Source organism: Alligator sinensis, unplaced genomic scaffold (assembly GCF_000455745.1).
Source record: "Alligator sinensis unplaced genomic scaffold, ASM45574v1 scaffold830_1, whole genome shotgun sequence".
NCBI lineage: Eukaryota > Metazoa > Chordata > Crocodylia > Alligatoridae > Alligator > Alligator sinensis.
The window spans coordinates 1,519,853-1,538,438 of NW_005842309.1; the positions used below are offsets into that span (position 1 = coordinate 1,519,853).

Here is an 18,586-nt window from a genome sequence, read left to right on the forward strand (position 1 = left end):
GTCCAGATGCTGTTCAGGCCAGATTTACCATCTTCTTCCTTACCATTATATGTTTCCTCCCTGCCAAGGTTCATTAAAAGGGATGTACATTCTCTTTAGTCTGTAGTATTTTCAGGCCCATAAACTTGCTATAAGGGTAAAAAGGGGAAATGGTTAATTGTACATTGTAAAACTAAAGAACTGTGTTTACAACTTGCAAAACACTAGGTATTCATCAGTAATATTCAATTAACACATTTGAAAATACCCTAAAGGAAGAAATCAACATGAAACAATGTTTATTAAAAAGGACTGTACAGACAAGCAGAACTTGTAGCACACTGTTATCCCAACTGGGCAAGGGAGTATATTATTTAAACACAGAAGCTGGTGCAACTCAAGGCGAGTACTAATGCATAATAATAAGGAAAAGTCAGAAAGCCTAAAATAAAAATGAACAGTGTCTTAAGTATTCACTTATTAAAGGTGTGCATTAGCTCTCAACTGAGCTCTGCTTAAACCTGATCTTTAAAGCAAAACATTTGGGGCTACATTTTTTTTTTTTTTAAATGGCCTCTAATTCTGTAACTTGCAGTCAATGGCAGGTTCAGTGTGTGGCAAGCATACTTCAATCTATTTTACTGAGTGTAAAGATTATAATTTAAGGGGTGTCTTCACTTCACAATTAACCTGGATGATTGGTATTCAACACTGCGCCGTCAAGTTGGCATAGCCTGGGCATGAATGTCTCTATAGCAAAGCCCTGTTCGTTTTACTCTGTCCTCCTTGTTATAACACACAGGGGCAGATCCAGAGAGGTGTGGTGGTACAGCTGACCCCGTCCCCCGTTTTCAGGTTGGACCATGCTACAGGAGCCACTGGAGATTTTTTTTAAAGTCCTCAGAGCACCTAAGAATCTCCCTCTTGCCCTCTATGCAGAGGCATGTCTCCTCCCCTCCCTACCTTCCTTCCCTCCCCTGCTACTACTGCTTTTCCCTGCCATCTTGGGGAGGGGGAAGCTCCTGCCTACTCCATCTGGGCTGCATGGCGGCTGGGCTCAGCTGGCAACAGTGACAGCAGCAGTGGCAATGGGCAGCGGGGTTCCCCTTCCCTGTGCCGGGTTGGGGAACCCATCCCCTCACCTGTCAATGCTGCTGCCACTGTCACTGTTCCAAGCTGAGCCCAGCTCCCATGCAGCCTAGCTGGATCAGGCAGGAGTAGCTTTGAATTTTCCCTGATCCCAGTGCAGCAGGAAAAGCAGCAGCAGCATGCAAGAGAGGGAGAAATGGGAACAGAGGGAGTGTGTTTGAGCATGGAGGGGAATTAATGGGATTCTTTAAGAAAGTTACCAGAGGCTCCCATGGTGTGGTCTGTCCACACCAGCGGATGGGCAGAGGGGGAAGAGGAAGGCTGGAAGTGCCAGGTGCAGTCACTCTTGCACCATAGTTGGCTGCTCCCACACACCCCTTTTCCAAATCTCAGATCTGCCCCTGGCCTGATGGCATACATCCCCTGGGTGTATGTGTCAAGATGCTGTAGGATTTTCTCCCAGCCAGTGGTGTCAGTTGCAAGAGAACTTCTCCATCTTCTTGGGAAACTGTAGGAAGGGCAGACTGTCAACAAAACGTGATTCGCTTTGGTTTTGCCCCTGAATCCTTATTGCAAAGTGGGTTTATTTCACAGCATTAAATTGAATCGGGTTGTAACAGCACAAGAAAACTTGGATTTGTGGGGTTCTGAGAGTGGAATGGCTTGGGCTGAAACTAGAGGAAGAGTCCAGGTTAACACTGCAGTGAACCCAAACTTTAGAGTTACAGTCACCCAAAATTAGAGGCCATTGTTGATCTGTAGAAGTTTCTACTTTACAAAAAGTTGAGAAATTATATAACTATGGGACAGCTTTGCATAAGCCTGAAAGATCAAGAATTCAGTATGTCACAATATTTTTTCTAGTCTCTGAACAAGAAAAAGGGAGCTCAGAAAAAGAAAAGGCCCAGAGCTGTCACATGTGAAGGCATCCAGTAATCTTCCTTCGTTGGTCTGTGGTAGGAAGTGCCAGGTAGACACCGTTTTCCTTAGTAAGAGCCCTCCTCCCTTAAATACGTCATTCCATTTTTGACTTCTTGGTGCAAGTCTGCCTCACTACCAGCAATGCACAGCATTCATATAGCACAACTTTATAAAGGATACGAAAACAGCTATGTAAACACTAATACATGGTTATTTTGTCTTTTATGCACATATTATAAACATGTTGTTTTTCCTTTAAAAAATGACATTGTTGAACACAAAGGCACAAGAGACTAGTTTAAAATAAAAATAAAAATCCAAAATACTGAATTAGAAAATGGTGCATCTTCAAGCACTCTCCAGTTCAATCAGGAAATCCCCAAGCAGGAATAACCCTGGAATGTAAGAATGAGGCAAGAATAGGTAGGACTGATCCTGTCTGTTGAGGGAGTGGCAGGATTGGACATCAGCGTTTTTACCAATCCATCCTTCTACAGAAGCTACATAATTGCAGAACCATTTGCCCAGTGTCTGTTGTCATTAGTTTTTGAAATTATATACATATGTTAACAAAAGGATGTACTCATGCATTCAAATTAGGGGCTCTTATACCACCCTCTCACCCTGTGTACATTTTCCTATCACCCCAGTAGAAATTGCGCTGTATAGGAAAGATAATATATATGGCCCCTTTCACTTTCAAAAGCAGAATGCAGTATTTTAGGTTTGTTAATATATGCAAGTCAGGACACACAGAAGGTGGCAGACAGTGTCACCACTGCCATCTACTGAATGGAACGTTAGACTTGAAAAACTGTATTTAGGACCAGATTATTTTCCAGTGGCTTCATTTTATGCAGGATCTTGGCCACATTACTAAAGTTAAAAAAATTCCCTCTATATTAAGTGGCAGAAGCCTATATTTTCTGAAACAGAAGCTCCTGAGTTCTCTCTTTACTGTGGACAGATGTTTATATAATCATGAAACCATTATAATGGTTCAATGCCAACTAAAATTATGTTCAATTATAAGGCTCACTTCAGTAAAACACTCTGTGACAAGCTGGGAAAAACTTGGTAACTTTACAAACCCACATAAAGGGCTTTTGCTGGTCGAGTCCCAAGCAGAGGGAAAGGCTCCTCACCAGAGTCTGGAAACTAACTTGTTTGCAAAAATTAAGAATTCCTAAAACAACCACTCCAGCTTAACTGCAGAAGAAAGCCTAATTGAGTAGTCCCTTGCCTGCATAATCCCTAAAGTTATTGAAAATAATTTTAATATTAAAATATTCCAGTTCTTTAGTAGGATTTTTAAATACTATTTGAATTTGCCCAAGTCTGAGACAAGCCAGCTGTACCAGCCCCACAGCAGTCTTGCAAACAAAGCAATGATTGGGATTAGGATCCAAGGGGTTCTGGGTCCTAGTTCTGTATTAAGGACAGTGCCCTTCATAGATTCTCTCTGAGTAGGTATCATTATGTATTTAATTGTCCCTTTAGCTGAGGCACGCACATGTGTTAGAGGATTGTGATACATACTCCAAATAGACTCTGGTAAATATGTGAAGCAAGGAAACATAGCTGGTCCTGGACTAGAATTGCTTGGGAAATGGCCTTTTTGCTTTCTTTGTGGAAAACGTAAACTTTTAAAAAATGACATTTTGATGAAAAAAAGTTATTTTGTCAAAACCCCAATTTTTAACAAAATGTTTTCAACCAGTCCTACCGGTTGCATTTGCACAAGACGCTGACTGTGCATTTGTTACTGCACAGTCATTTAGAACTAGCATACCTAAGTACTAAATGACTGCGCAGTAACTGGTGTTACTGTGCAGTAGCATCCCTGCACAGCTTCCTGGTGCCACTGAATGTGCAGTAACTCATTACTAATGTGCTGTAGCATTATGTCACGGTTCATGCCATGTGATGCTACTGCGCAGTAGTAATGAGCTACTGTACAGTAAGCGTCTTATGCAGACGCAGCCACTGTGAAGCGTACTAGTGAAATTCCCCATGACTTCACTCGGCATTGGGCCTGCCTGCATTCCAAGGCTGATTTTTGACCCATACAAGCAAGAGGGACAAAGACACACAGAAGGGTTAATGTTACAGTCAATGGATGTTAGAGATGAGGGATCTTTGAGAGTTTTCTCTGAAGAACCAGGTTCAGTTCTTGGGCTACAGAGCACTGGCAATTCACAAATACTTCTGACTTGAGCCTTAGTACTTAATTGAAGTCAGTCTTATGAGCGCTGAAAAATGGCCATGCTAAAGATGTTAAAATGTAATGAACCCGTGTTATTCTCAGCAATTCATTTGACTGATTTGATGTGGTTCTCTCCCTAGATTTTACGCTTGGTCTGTGGGGATACAACAATCAGACCACGTTAATCTGAACCCCAACTGCATGTGTTGATCTCGTATCTGTCTGAATCCTTGTTTTCTCTCATATACTTAAAGGCTCTTGATAAAATGAGCTCTAGTCTACACTTAGCCATGTGCAATCTTGCTGGTTAGATTAAGACATAGTTCTTTAGCACAGCAAATGGATACTCAAGCACTTCTATTCTTCAAGTGGCATTTCCTTAGGAGGAGAAAATTAGCGTAACTTTGTTTAAAAAGCAGACATAAAATTAACTGTAGCAACACTGGATCATTAAGAATGTTCTGGTATTATGGCCAATTCCTGCTTTAGTCAGATACTATAGTGGTAAACAGTGCAGAGAGGGAAAAACCCAGGGACATTCTGGCAGGTACAGTAGAAGTAACTCACGTCTGTAGTAATTAATTATAAAACACGTATCCGCAAATGGATCTTCATGGTAAGGATCATCTCTCCTTTTCAGCAATCAGATTTATGAAGTGCCCCCTGGCATTGTAACTACTCGCTTTAGAAGTTCCACTCTGCTTAGCAGTCAGAAAGACGGAATGACTGAAACGTGAAAGTGTAGCACCATCAACACGTCTCTTCCTAAAACCAAAACTCGAGGACTGGAAGGAAATTTAGACATAACAGAAACATTGTGCTTACATCACATTAAATAGAAAACAATGGATAGATCGTACTTGAGTCTGCACTTCGATAAATTCTGGCCACGTTTACAGTTCTACTGGAAAGGGTTTGGGATGGGTCATATGTTTGCTCCATGGTCTCCTATGTCTCATTCATCCTGTTTCCTCTTGGGTTTTTTTGGATTCCGAGACCGGCTCTTTGCTTTGCAGAGTGGGCATATGGGTGCATTCCGATGAATTTGTTGGTGGCAGGATAAACAGGCCTGAAATGAAATATTGCATCCTATTACTATTTGGCAAACTTATCAATGAATCCGTAAATCCTGGTGAGATGCACTGCGTATTGAGCATCTTACTTTAACTCCTTCTAAGGAAAAAGTAACCAAAGCTCCATGTTCTCAATACTAAAACAGAACCAACTTTTGTGGTGAGGTCCCTGGATTTTCCAAAATCTTCAGGTCAAATGAAAGCTAGATGATTTACTGAATTAAATAAACAAATGAATAAATGGTCAACACAACCTCCATGTCATTTACTCCGATTATTATATCCCAATTTATTTTTCTTTCTCCACATTTTGTCCAGTACAACCTCATTAGAACAAACCCTGTTTATGATAAATGCCGTGCTTTTAATAATTCCAATAGCAGGAACCAATTTTTAAAAAATTATTATTATGTTGCAGCAAATTGACTAACCCTCTTTTAATGGACTTTTCTCCTGGTCCCATAGGGGTTCATTAGAACAAGACTGCACTGTATTAAAGAAGCCTAACCGGATCAGAGAAGTGGTTTTGGAGTCCAGCTGCAGGTTCATAGAATTTAATCCAGAAGGGGTCATTATACCATTTATATTGACCCATATACCAGAGGCCTATATAGATTTTTTTTCAGCTCCCTCTCTACTGAGCGCAATAACTTGTATATAACTACAGCACAGCTTTCAGTTATATAGTTACTCTTCATTTGAAAACATCAAGAGATGGAGAATCTACCACTTTCATTGGTAGATTGTTCCAATATTTAAGTGTCTTCAGTGTTAAAATGTATGTTTTCTTTCTAATTTCAGTGTGTTAGGCTGTAACTTCCCACTGTAGTTCTTACTAGATGAACAAAAAGACCTTTTTAGAAGGTGGTATTTTTTTTCTGGGAAACTGCTATTTCTGAAGCTCAGGCAGTGCTGGAAGAATGGATACCTGCTGCCTCTCCCCCGAGGGAGATTCTCCAATAGAGAGCATGATCTGATCCCTTACCTCCTGCTACAGCTCTGGTAGCTTCTTGGGAACTGCTCTCGATTCATCCCAGTGTAAGCAAAATTGAAATTGGCCCCATTTTTTTTTTAATAACACTGATCACTTCAGAACAGAGCATACTCCAGTCACTCAAGAGACCAAGTGCCACATTCCACCTCCTAACCTTCATTGGAGGTGGCTGTTGTCTGAAAGTTGCCGTCTGTCTGGTATCCTGCTTCCTCGCCACTTGTAGCTGTTGGGCAGCAGCTGCAGCTGCTGCCAGAGATTCTGGGATGGGAGGTTCCTGCGGTTCTGTCTGCCATTCCGCTTTCTGCTTCTCAAAGTAACTACACGAAAACAAACCAAAAATAGAATCAGCTGCTGACCCATCCTTTATGTAGCAAGCACTGCTGGTAATAGCTGTTCTGTGTTCAAATATAAAGGACTGTACTCATCCCTGGAGGGGGGTGGGTTCTACAAGAGACAAATGACTTACCCTAAGGACTCATTTGAACCAGTATATTTCAAATGGGATCAAAATGAACTGATGCATATCACCAATTCTAATAATTGATTGCCCTGTTCCTGCCTCCCCCCTAACAAATGAAATTATGTTAGATATGCCCCAAATCCATAAGAAAAATAAGTTTATTAAAACATATTTTGCACTGAAAACTAAATTATTTATAAAGCAAAGGATGTATCTTTAGCTGGTGGATTTAACTAATTGATTTCTGGTTACCAGGTCTTTCAAGATTTTTTTAAACTAGTAGATCTTAGCTTAACACACCTAGCTTTATTCATAGATGTGAAAGGGAAAACAAACTTTCCTGCTTTTTGCACTCCCATTCCATTTTTCTGGATAAAGGAGTTACTGAAATGACCTAGAATAAACAAATCAAAATAATTAAAATATTTGTATGCATCTGCAGAAAAGGCTACAGCTATCAAAAGCAAGTTTAGCCTTTCAACAAGCACTAATTTTAGGTACTTAGTCAAATAATTATCTTCTTCAGTCCTATTTTTGGCATCATTCATGGGTAGTAAACATGTGCTGCCAAAATGTTTCTTCCTTTTTTTAACTTAAATTATTATAGAAGTTTATAATAAGTTTAGGCCTCAGTTTAAAATGGTCATAATTTGAAACTTAAAAATGAAGAATTTTTTCTTTAAAGTATTTAAAATTATCATTTTTAGTGATTGATTTGTATTTGCCCTGAGCATTAAAATATAGCTGGTGACCATAACCATAAGTCCTCTGACACCTAATAAATAATAAAATAGACTGGTAAAACTGGACAGATCTAACCATTAACAGATATAGATTGCAATAAGTAGTGTAGCTATTTGGGGGAAGGAGGTTATGCAAGTTAATAAAATATTTTACAAAAAAAAAAATCAATGTCATGTTCTTATTTTCAGTTTTATTTGCAACCTTAAGGTTGAAGAAATGCATTCATTAGTCACATTTAATCTAAAGCTTTAGACGTGAGTTCTGTGACTGTCAGTTTCATATCTTCTAAGGCCAGAAGGGATGAGATCATTTGCAGTGGATCAGCAAGAAACCTGCAGAACCTACTCTATTATTATTTCATACAAGAAGCCAAATGGCAGAATTTGTCACTTCTTTCTGAAGTGCAAGGAGCCATTCTTTGGAGAAGCATTATTAACTTGCCTTTCTGGATCTCATATGGGAAGAATGTCATTAATACTTTTACCAGAGATCCAGCCATCTGGATTCAGTGTCTGTCTGATGTTTTGACAGCTGTCTCTGAAAACAGAGTTCCGACGAAGAATCATTCAATTCTGGCCACATCTACATGCATGGTGGACTACATAGTTGTTACTGCACAGTACTGTTGACACAAGTTCCCCCCCCTCCCCTGACACTACTACTGCACAGTAGCACTGCCTCAATTAGTGCCCGGCCATGCTACTGAGCAGTAGCAACAAGCTATGGCATAGTAGCTCATTGCTACTGTACCGTAGCATCTCTCGTAGACATACGCTCTGTCAACTATTACAACAGATATCAAACCAGAAGTTGTAGCACTGGTGCTTGAGGTTGCAAGGTCCACAGAAACTCAGTTATTGTGGATGAACATTGACCAAAAGTGGGGCTGCAAGTCCTAGTGGGCGTTGGGTGGTCATGACACGATCCAAAATGTAATTACATGCCAAAAAAACTGAAACTCTTTATTGGGTGCATCCACCACAAGACACCTTAATGCGTAGTGGACTGTTCTACTGCGCATTAGAATGTCATGGCAAAAAAATGTGCAGTAGAATTAGTCTACTGCGCATTAAGTGTCACCAAAAAAGTTTGCCTTTGCTACTGTACATTAGCTCAGCTGCTGCGCCTTTATCTAGTACCTCCTATTAGCAGTACTAAACTTAATGTGTGCAGTAGCAAAGGCGCATTAATGATCGTGTAGACGTGCCTTTATAATAGGATGATAATCCTGGTTTCCTCTCCCACCTTATCCTATACCCATTCTAATTTAGATAGAAGATATGAATCCTTCAGAAAAAGCACCATGTAATTAAAAAACAGACATTTAACTGCCCTTGAATTTTGCAGTTTGGAGCTGGAATTTGGTGCTTGGGCAGTTCTAAATTAAACTTTCATCTTTGCCCCAAACTCAGATCGAACCTTTTTATAGGCCTGAAAGGAGCTGACTCACTTTTGTTATGCATATATGAACCCCCATCCCCTCTTCATTAATTGCATTAATTAAATTTCTTGCTTCTGAGTTTCCACCTTCCAGCTGACACCAAAAATATCTTGCAAATCATGATTGGCTAGAGTGCCAGGTAGCGCTTGATCTAAAGACTTACTCAAGGGAGAGTTTTTCTTCCTCCTCACAGAGATCTGGCAGCCTCTGCAAGCCTAGAGTCATCCGCAAAGCATCAACATGCTCTTTCAGGGGCTTGTACTCTTCATGCAGGCGTCGAGTGGACTCCAAGAGCTTGTTGAGGTCATTCTCAGACTGCTTGATGGTATTCTCCATCTGAAACAGGAGATATTTGCTTAATGGATTGTTTCATTCACTAGTCTCTGAACCCTCAGCCACAGGTGGCAGAGTACAATGATGTCCTTTTGAGAGCAGAACATATTGAAATTGTTAGAGAATACACAGACAATGACATGGTCAAATACAGAGGGTAGAAGAGGGGCAAGGAAGCAGTTCTTAGGCAAGGCATTGTCTTATTAAATATGAGGCAGTGTCACAGAAGGATTCATCTTATACCTTTTTCTGCACAACAGAAATAGCTAGTAGGCTGGACTGCTGAATAAGAAGCTTTGAAAAGATTCTTGTCCAGTGTTAAAATGAAGTAAAACCTCTCTGCTAGAGCAGGCCAAACTTTTTGTCTTGTTTCAAATTGTGCCAAACACCCTGGGTTCAAAAGTTTGATTCTGATTTTGTTGGGAACCTGTTCTAGTTGGGCAAAGGAGTGAGAAAAACAGCAGACAGAAAGATAATGTGATGGGAAAAATAAGGTGAAAGTAGAGAATGTTAAGGAACAGCTGGGAGGAAGAGAAACAAATCTCATGATAAATAAATGCAGGCTGAATACAAAGCACCCATTTGTGCCTGCCTAAGACTTGGAGTTGTTCCTTCTCTACTACAGATCCCAGACATCCCTGTAGCTCGAAACACTTTATAACCGTACGGTGTAGAAACCATGGGTTTAAAATTGCAGTCTTCTAAATATTGCATCTTCCTTTTGTGTGTAGTGTCCCTTCTCTTGCTATTTCTCTTTATCTCCTTAGTGCTTAGTGTCTCCAATCAAGGACAAAGGCTCTCCTATGTTAAGAGCTGTAGACCTCAAAAAGCTACAAACTATATCCCAGCCAATTACAAAAGATGCTAAATTAGATAGGACTCAGAAGGTTATTTACTAGGAAGTGAGAGGAAAACATTACTGTGGCTGCTGGAAAAGTTATATCAACAGTGAGCAGGGTTATCTAGGCCCTGACCCCAAAATTATACCCCATGCCTGTTACTAAAAATCTTCTTCTTTGATACAGATAAGCACCAGTGGTGATTCCCATTAACACGTCCAACATCAGCTGAATGTTCCTTGTCTGGTGTCAGTGGAGCCCCAGGTTGTAAATCTCTAATCTGTCAAATGTATCCCTCTAGGACAATTCATATGGAACTATATCTATATATAGATATAGATATATGGCTCACACTGTCCACAGGCTACATACCACATTGATATCAGCATGGATCAGCCTCAACTCCTCCACATGGGCCATCTTCTCCTGCAGCAGAAGGTCCATCTCCTGCTTGTATTCCTTCAAATGCCTCTCCTCAGATTCCAGGGCTTCAAACTCTGCCTTGAGACGTGCCTTGATCTTTTCCATCTGCAAAGTTTTATTCCTGTAACCCAACAGACATCATAAACCTAGAGGGACAACTGCAAGTAAATTCTGTTTAAGGGTAATCTAAGAGACATCACTGTTGATGCAAGCACATGTGTTCACCACTAGCAAGGGGCTGGCAGGAAAGAGTAAAGACAAAACAAAGTATGTTTGTGACAGGATGATATGGTCTGAATGGAAACCTAGAGCCGTGGAACTCCTAGGGTATGTACACTGCTCCGTGCATATTTTACAGCACGAATTTAAAGCACTAGCAAGTGCTCTTAAACATGACAGAAGTGCAGTGTGTGGTGGGGGTGTTTCTGAACCTCCCTGCACTTTCCAGGCTAGGAGGCAGGGGGTGCTCTGCAGCCTTCTGGCCTTCTCCACTGATCAGAAATTTGACCAGTATACAGAACTTATCTGAAGTTGCGAAACTGCTGTAAAATACAGCACTTCAAATTCAATACCTTGTTTAACAAAGGTTCATTTAAAGCGCTGCACCCATTTTTATAGTGCCGTAAAGCCATGCCCTTCTGTTAAGTCACAGCAATAAAGTGCTTTAAATGGTAAAAAAACCCAACTTCTGTACACACTCCTAGGTTCTAATCCCAGCTCTATTGCTATGTTGTTGTTTCTATTTTGTTACACAGAATAATCAAATTACATGTCATGAAAGTGACCATGATTTAGCAGTCAGTATAAACCCAGACAAATAATACAATTAATTGTACTTGGTGCATTGTAAGTAAACCTGGGTGCTACGAGATGATGTTTACATCCTTTGGATTTAAAGTGGGCTCTGTGAAACAGAGTATAAAATGGAAATTATGTCACATTTCCAATTAGGCCAATGCTAGATTGAGGCACTGAAATGTAAACTTCTGCTTTGTGCAAAGGAAGTTCTAGAGCAGGGGTTCTCAAACTGTGGTACACGTACCCCTGGGGGTACGCAAGACATCTTTTGTAGGGTACATGGGAGAAATTGTGTAATGGCAGATTTAATTTTCATTATAATAATAATTGCTATTTAAGGGGTTAAAATATAAAATGTATGCTGGTAGGGGTATACAGGAAGCTGGTAAATGTAACAGGATAGTAGCAGCTCTGATGGCATTTCAAAACATCTAAAATCCCACCTGCAGATTACAGCACGTTCTTTTGATTCTCAACCAAGCTCTCGCCCCTTTGAGGCTATTTGTACCTGCCACTCCTGTTGTTTTGCATTCCAGTTTCTGTTTATTCCTTTTAAAATGGTACCACCCCATATTTCACGCTTAAAAGCCATGCAGTCTGGGCAATGCCTGTCTTTCTAAAGCTAAGATAGAAGGTCTGGTTGTTCAAAGCCTATGCCTTCTATGGTTGTGACTTAACATTGGTTCAGGCCATATCAGTTTGAAAACAGTTGACTGGACAGACAAGAGACTCTTTTATTTCCCAACCCAATTTAGCTGGGGCCATGGGTGAGTTGTACTCCAGTCTTCAGTTTCCAAAGACTAGTAATTGAGCTTGCTTAGATCTCCAGTGTCTCATGACTTCACTTCAGCCACTGCTGCACAAAGCAAGATCGTGGCATTTCTGTTTAATGACATTCCCTCCACTGCATCGATGATTCAGGTTTGGCACCAAGTGCATTCAAGTAACATAGTAGATTCCCTACGTGAGTAGGAAGAGGCTTGGGAGAAACAGAGTTTTATCTACATTTAGATAGCTTGTTCCTGCATCAATTCAAGCCAATAACCAAGACTCCCACGAAGTTCAGTGGGAACCATATTGATACCAGAATTTATTTTACAGATTTCCGTATATTATTTATATGGCAGATTCGGTCTTAATAAGTGCTGTGTGCCTCAGCTGTCAGTGGCCCTGATCTGCTTTTATGGAAAAAAGAGCAAGGTAAGGCTGTTGTCTTCAGTGGGATTTGAAGACACTGAGCACGCTGCAGTAATTGGCTGTAAACTTTTTTTCTGGGAACTGACGGCTGTCAAACCTGGGAGGCAATTGTTCATTTCACAGACCAAAGCTGCTTCCCTCCCCCACGGAAGTATAGAACTTTATCTCCTGGGAGTAAGGGGTCATCTAACCTGACGTCTCCTTATGGTGCTTGTTTCATAAGCATAGGATTATAGCATTTAAAAACCCCTTCCCCGCCATCAGTCAGCATATTCTGGAAAACCTTCTGTTTCCTTGAAGGGCTCTAAGGGTGAAAGTGACTCTCCTCTCTTCTCCCTCTTTGTCTCCTAATAAGGATCCATGTTGACACTACTACAGCATCAATCCATGTTTTCCTTATTAACTATGTAGAGGAGATTTAAATATGCTTCAAGACGGTGATGCATAGCCCCTTCCTTCTATTTCTTTACATGATCAAGACTCACAAGGCAATAACACGAAGCTGTGCCATTCACATCTGGCTCCTGCTTACAGCTGTACTAAGTGCTCTTCTGTGAACTGCACTAGGAATAGTCATCAGACACTGCCCCAGCTTTCATTAGAGCTGTGCTCACCAGCTGTGCTATTGTGAAGGCTATGGCATTGCTTCTGCTAAGCCTTCTCTCATTTCCCCTGGCTTCCGGTTCCTAGACTGTACTGATCAAATACAATGCTTGCTGGGGTCTCCAGCACTTCTGATTCCACCCCAGGTGTGTTTGCAAAGTCGTTAAGAGTTGCAAGCAAGTAGGAAATGAAAACCAGAGCAGGCTGCCAGCATTTGGTTAAGAAAGCAAAATATACCTAACAAATTTCAAGAGGAGCAGAATAACATTTTGGGGCAACAGATTCTATCTACCAACTATGACTTCTATGGGTGGCAGTAAGGTTAGAAGAATTCCCCCAACTCAAATCAGGAACTGAGGGTTAGGTTAGCTTCAGATCCAAAAACAGTGCCACACATTGTGTCTCTGTTGTGCATCATTCCCATCTGAGGACTGTCTGGCAGTGATAATATAAATGAAGGTGGGGGGGCCAGGACACAAATCTTTTTCGAATTCTGAATGAGAGTTTAGATGCTTCACTGCAACAAAGCACAGAAAAGGTCTTCATCACATGACATCATTTGAAAATGGTCTTGAAAATGAAACAGAAAAAGATCTCTTTGAATAAAAAGGTCTAGATTAATGCTGCTTCTGATCAGCACGATTGCAGCAGGGAGCAGAAAAGCTGGGAGCAGAGCTGTATGTGCACAGTACAAAGCCAGGTATAGAACTGGGTCAGCTCAGAGATCAGTAAAAGACATTTACAAAGACACGGGACACGTATTTAAGCTTGCTATGAATGCCTTTGTAAATATACTTAATCATCAGAGCGTGGCTTTTTTCCTACAGATTTTTCAATTTTTAGTTGCTCGATGAACATTTTACAATGACATACATTAATGTTTCATATGTCATATGGTAATAAAGAAAATATTATATGTTTCATACAGATAAACATGAGCATATGTTGTTTCACAAGGAAACCAACTGTCCCAGTTTTGAAGAACTGGGGTCAATCCAGGAAGGCAAAAATGGCAGCTCAATGAGCCAGGGTATCAAGATGTTGGGGGGGGAGTTCAAAAATTTTGGGTGGAGTTTATGCATCTAAATAAAAATTGGAGTCCTGAAAACCCCCACCTATGCTCCAGGGGAACCTCACTTTTGTAGTTTAAAGTTCCCCACGTGTCCTTGTGTATGCCCAGAACTGCCCAACCTGCAACAATGCTGAGCAGCTCGGGGCCTACCTCATATTTAAGCCCATCTGGGATTAGAGATGAGCCATTCCTCAAACAAGTGTCCTGACAGGCTCAATCCAGTGGGGACTGAGAGACCTATAACACTCCAACAAGGTTGGGATCCACACACAATGCAATCGGGGGCACCATTTTGGTTTAAAGCATAGCCGGAGGAGGTGAGTGGGCCCCCCATTTTATCTATGTTACTTTAAACAGTCATTGGATAGAATACAGAAATCATCCACCCCTGACTGAGTGCCTTTAACATGAGTTGCAACTCATGTCCTTTCTTGCTTTTTTTTCCAGCCCAGTGAATCTTGAATTCTTTTCTGCACAGCAACAAAGCTTCAAAAGGCTGGATGGAAGGGGCCTCCACCCACAATAGGCTGGTGGTGGGACAGTCTCCTAGTGGGGCCGCATGAGTCCTTTGTTGGACTAGCCCTATATCAATCAGTCTTCCCCTAATAAAGCCAAAGATCATGTCAAAACAATTGGCTACCTGAATGCATCGATTTCTGCAGCCTGCGGCAATGCTTCTGTCAACAATAAAGCAGTCGCTGACTCGATTTCCGTTCCAGTGGCCCAAGCCAAAGTTTATTAGCCTCTGTCAAGGACTAATGGTCACTTAAGAGTTTAAAAAACTAGAACAGGGGAGTTATCAGGCAATGACAATAAAGCTGTTGTATGTTGTGTTCTCAGAAGTAACAGTGCTGATTTTTCCTGCACAAAGAGCACTTTACTAATTGGTAATCTGATGAAAATCATGAAGAAAAGCTACAAAGTATGGCATTATTTCTGGTAGCTTGTAGCAAGTTTGAAGATATTAGCAAGGACATTTCTCACCAGTTACGGGGGTAAGAAAGGTTTTAGAAAATTAATGTATTTTTATGTTTCATATTAAATTTTGTTGTTTGCAGAAGGAAGAGAATTAAAGCAAGGAGTCTTCGGATATGTTATTCTTAGGTTGTGTCCACATGAGCAAGGGCATGCATTTGCAGCAGCACAAATATGAATGGCGCAAATTTGTGTCGCTACCTTGTGCTGCAGCGCATGCCCCTGCTCATGTGATTTGCAGTGGGATACGTTGTCCTGCTGCTCCATGGGCGTAGGTGGGGCTGGCTGGGGCACAGCCTAGGGCTGCCTGCTCCCTGGTTTCTGCACGCTGCAGAGCCCCCGCACTGAGGCACCCTGCACCCCAGCCAGCCGCTCCCTGGCTAGCTGGGGTGCAGTGTGCCACAAGAAAGGGGAGCAGGTAGCCATGGGCTGGCTGCCCCCATCTCCCCATACCTATGTGCAAGAGCTCCGCTGTGGAGCCCCATCACTGAGGCACGTGGAGCCCCCGTCTCAAGGCACACTGCACCCAAACCAGCCGTGGAGCAGCTAGCTGGGATGTAGCTTGCCTCGAGATGGGAGAGCAAGCAGCTCCCCATGTGCCTCAGAATGAGGGCTGCCTGCTCCCCCATCTACATCTTTGTTCCAGCACATAGCACTTTGGCATGCTTTGCGTGGCTTGGGGGGAGGGGGGAATTTTTTTTGCTCCCCAGAAATCCCGGTAGAAAAATTTGCCCCAGTGCAGCAAATTAGCCGCACCTCACACGGTTTAACATACAACACATGCAGTTTGTGGTGCAGCAAAGAGGTCTGCCATGCCACAAACCACACATGCCTACATGTCTGGATCCTGCCTTAGTGTACAAATAGATGTCACCTTGTGCCACCATAACATTTTTTATGGTTGCACAATTTGCAAGCAAGCAGATGTCCTAGAGACCTCTGTCATGCTCCAAGTGCCTGTCAATGTTGCTGTGACCAAAGGTAGTTGCAGTTTGTGATGCCTTAAATGGAGGACATCTGCTTGCTTATGGCACACCTTGGGAATCTCCCTGGAGGGGATGCCCTCACGTCTTCAAGTGGGGAAATCCCCATGAGGTGCAGAGCAAGTCAGGGCACCACAGCCAGATACGCCTGCTGCAGGAATCTCCTGCGGGGGGTGGGATACGGGATACCCATGGTGTGTAATAAGCAAACCCCACATTGCGGGGTTGCCTCTTTTGCAGATGCATGCCCCGAGTTGAACTGCATCACTCGGGGCTCTTGTCCTGCAAAATCAGGTCCTTGAAGCTCAACGGAGCAGAAGACCCAGCAATATCTGTTGACACCAATGAAGCGGATCAGCTGTCTCAGGACACATCCCAACACAACCAATCCTACTCCAAAAAACACATCTGTTTATAGGTTTACAGTGTTTATACTCCAGGGTTTTAGAGGTCAGGACAGGTATTTACTTAACACGCTCTGAAGAATCCTATTCAAGTAAAACTGTATTGTGATTAACTGTTTGTTTTTCAATAACATCTCAAGTATGCTAGTCAGTCTCTGACAAGTTGAAAACAATCTTTGCTCAGAAAAGCTTGCAATCTGTGGTACCAATCCTGCACCCTGATCTTCTGATCTATGCATCTTTGTAGAGTATCTTTGTGTTGAGTGGCACTCTGTCCAGGTGCAAGAGTTTGCACTGGCAGATTTGAGGCTGGTGCAGAGAAGGAGCATCATAAAATGGGTGGGAGTGATACAATCCAAATATTTATGCTTGATTAAATATACATTATGTGATTTAAAAAAAAAAAGTGGAGTCATTCTCTACTAACCTGTTCCTTTATTTTTTGCAGATATCATAAAAGAAGCAACTCTTGAAGAAGGACTTGGAGAAGGATGTACTGGATTTGCCTGACCAATTTCATCTGTGGTAATGAGAGTACCTGCTATTCTGAATGTATGTAATATATTTGCATCAAGAAAATTGCTTTTCTCATTTTCTCTTTTCTGTATGCAAGTGTCGTGTTAAAAGCATAGACCATATTAATTTGACATTAACATCATCACTGTCTTTGGCTCCACTTAAAACATCTTTAGTAATAACAGCAGCTTTGACTAATGAAGCTAAGAACACGTTTCCTTTCTATTTTTTAATATATATTCTATTTATTTCTTGAAGACAATGAAAATAGACAGGTTAGTTTCATAGCTATTTCTCATCACTGACTTAGGTGCTGCCAAAATGATACAGAGTTGCAGTGGGTTGTTTCAACCCAAGCAATTATTTTTTTTCATTAAAAAACAAGCACGCACAGATCATGAACTTTTTCTGTTAAAATCTGGCCATATAAAATATTTTTGAAAATAAAAGACCTAATTTTGGGACACAGACTTATCTAATTGATTCTGCCCTTGCATTTATTCTTGTCTTTTCTATTGAGATGCTTATACTGCTCTTACCCCTCTAGTATCTACGTGCCAACCAGTAGCACATTAACCAACATAACTAACATCTGTCATGAGTGTTTCATTCTCATTCTCTCACTCTCTTCACTGGGGGAATCCTGAGGATTCACTTAAATGGGCCTTAACTCAGCATGACCCAGAATGTTGCTCTTTGACTGTTTTAAAAAGTGTTTTAAAGATATTCATGTCGTTTTCTTGGTACCACAATGAACAATAAAGGCAGTACTTACAATAGTAAAGTGTATTAAATAACTACAAGTAAAAAGTCACCTTTGGACATTATCATCATCAGAAATCTGAATGTATTTGATGTTGCTGAATGCAAGCTATTGTAACAACTAGAGGGGGAAAAAATCAGGCAGATATTTTAAATCCAATGTTAAAATAATTGAATCTCAACAGAACTGTGATTGGCCACAATTAAGGCTTTAATTTTTATGCTTTAAAAATGATACTCTTGATGTTTCAGCACAAAAGTTTCAGAGCATCACTGGAAGTCTGGGAAATATTTGCTGTCCTCTCCTTTGCTGTAGAGAATTCCAGGATGCCGTTTACAAAGATTTTGTGGGGTTTGGTCTTACAACACTTATTCATTTGTACTCTTTGCAGGAGAAGAGATCGGGCCCTTGCCTAGCAACATAACTTTCTCTTTTCAATTCTTGTCATAACAGAGTCATAATATTTTGTTAAGGTGCAATAATGATAAAATTATCATTACTGCCAGCTCTTATTTTGTGCTTTTGATATCTGTTTCTTTTATCAATCAGTTAGCGGGGGATTAAAGCTGACTGTGCTGCACTGGCAATTTTTGATTTCTTATTATTGATTCCCTCAGGCTGGTCTTTTAAACTTTTCAATACAAAAATATAAAACACAACACATGATGTGGATCAGCATAGTACACACACAAATAAATATATACAGCTGTATCCTAGCCAGGGCTGTTTACTGCATCTTCCATTTACTTCCAAATTATTGCAGGTACTTTCCC

The 18,586-nt window shown here is 41.1% G+C and overlaps 1 protein-coding gene across 2 annotated transcripts in view; it reads right to left on the reverse strand.

Moving 5' to 3' along the window:
- Positions 1–289: 289 nt before the first annotated feature.
- ZC4H2 (zinc finger C4H2-type containing) overlaps positions 290–18,586 on the reverse strand; it is a 19,693-nt gene continuing 1,396 nt past the window's right edge. Inside the window, exons 1-5 of one of the 2 annotated variants that reach the window (XM_006028394.2) lie at positions 16,962–17,028; positions 10,452–10,623; positions 9,071–9,243; positions 6,417–6,579; positions 290–5,264 (exon numbers count right to left, since the gene is read on the reverse strand). In XM_006028394.2, coding sequence (XP_006028456.1) covers positions 5,151–5,264; positions 6,417–6,579; positions 9,071–9,243; positions 10,452–10,607 — 606 coding nt within the window. In that variant the 5' untranslated portion in view covers positions 10,608–10,623; positions 16,962–17,028 and the 3' untranslated portion in view covers positions 290–5,150. Of the gene's footprint in view, positions 5,265–6,416; positions 6,580–9,070; positions 9,244–10,451; positions 10,624–16,961; positions 17,029–18,586 lie in introns of those variants that run through there. The other variant, XM_006028393.2, reaches the window with a different exon arrangement.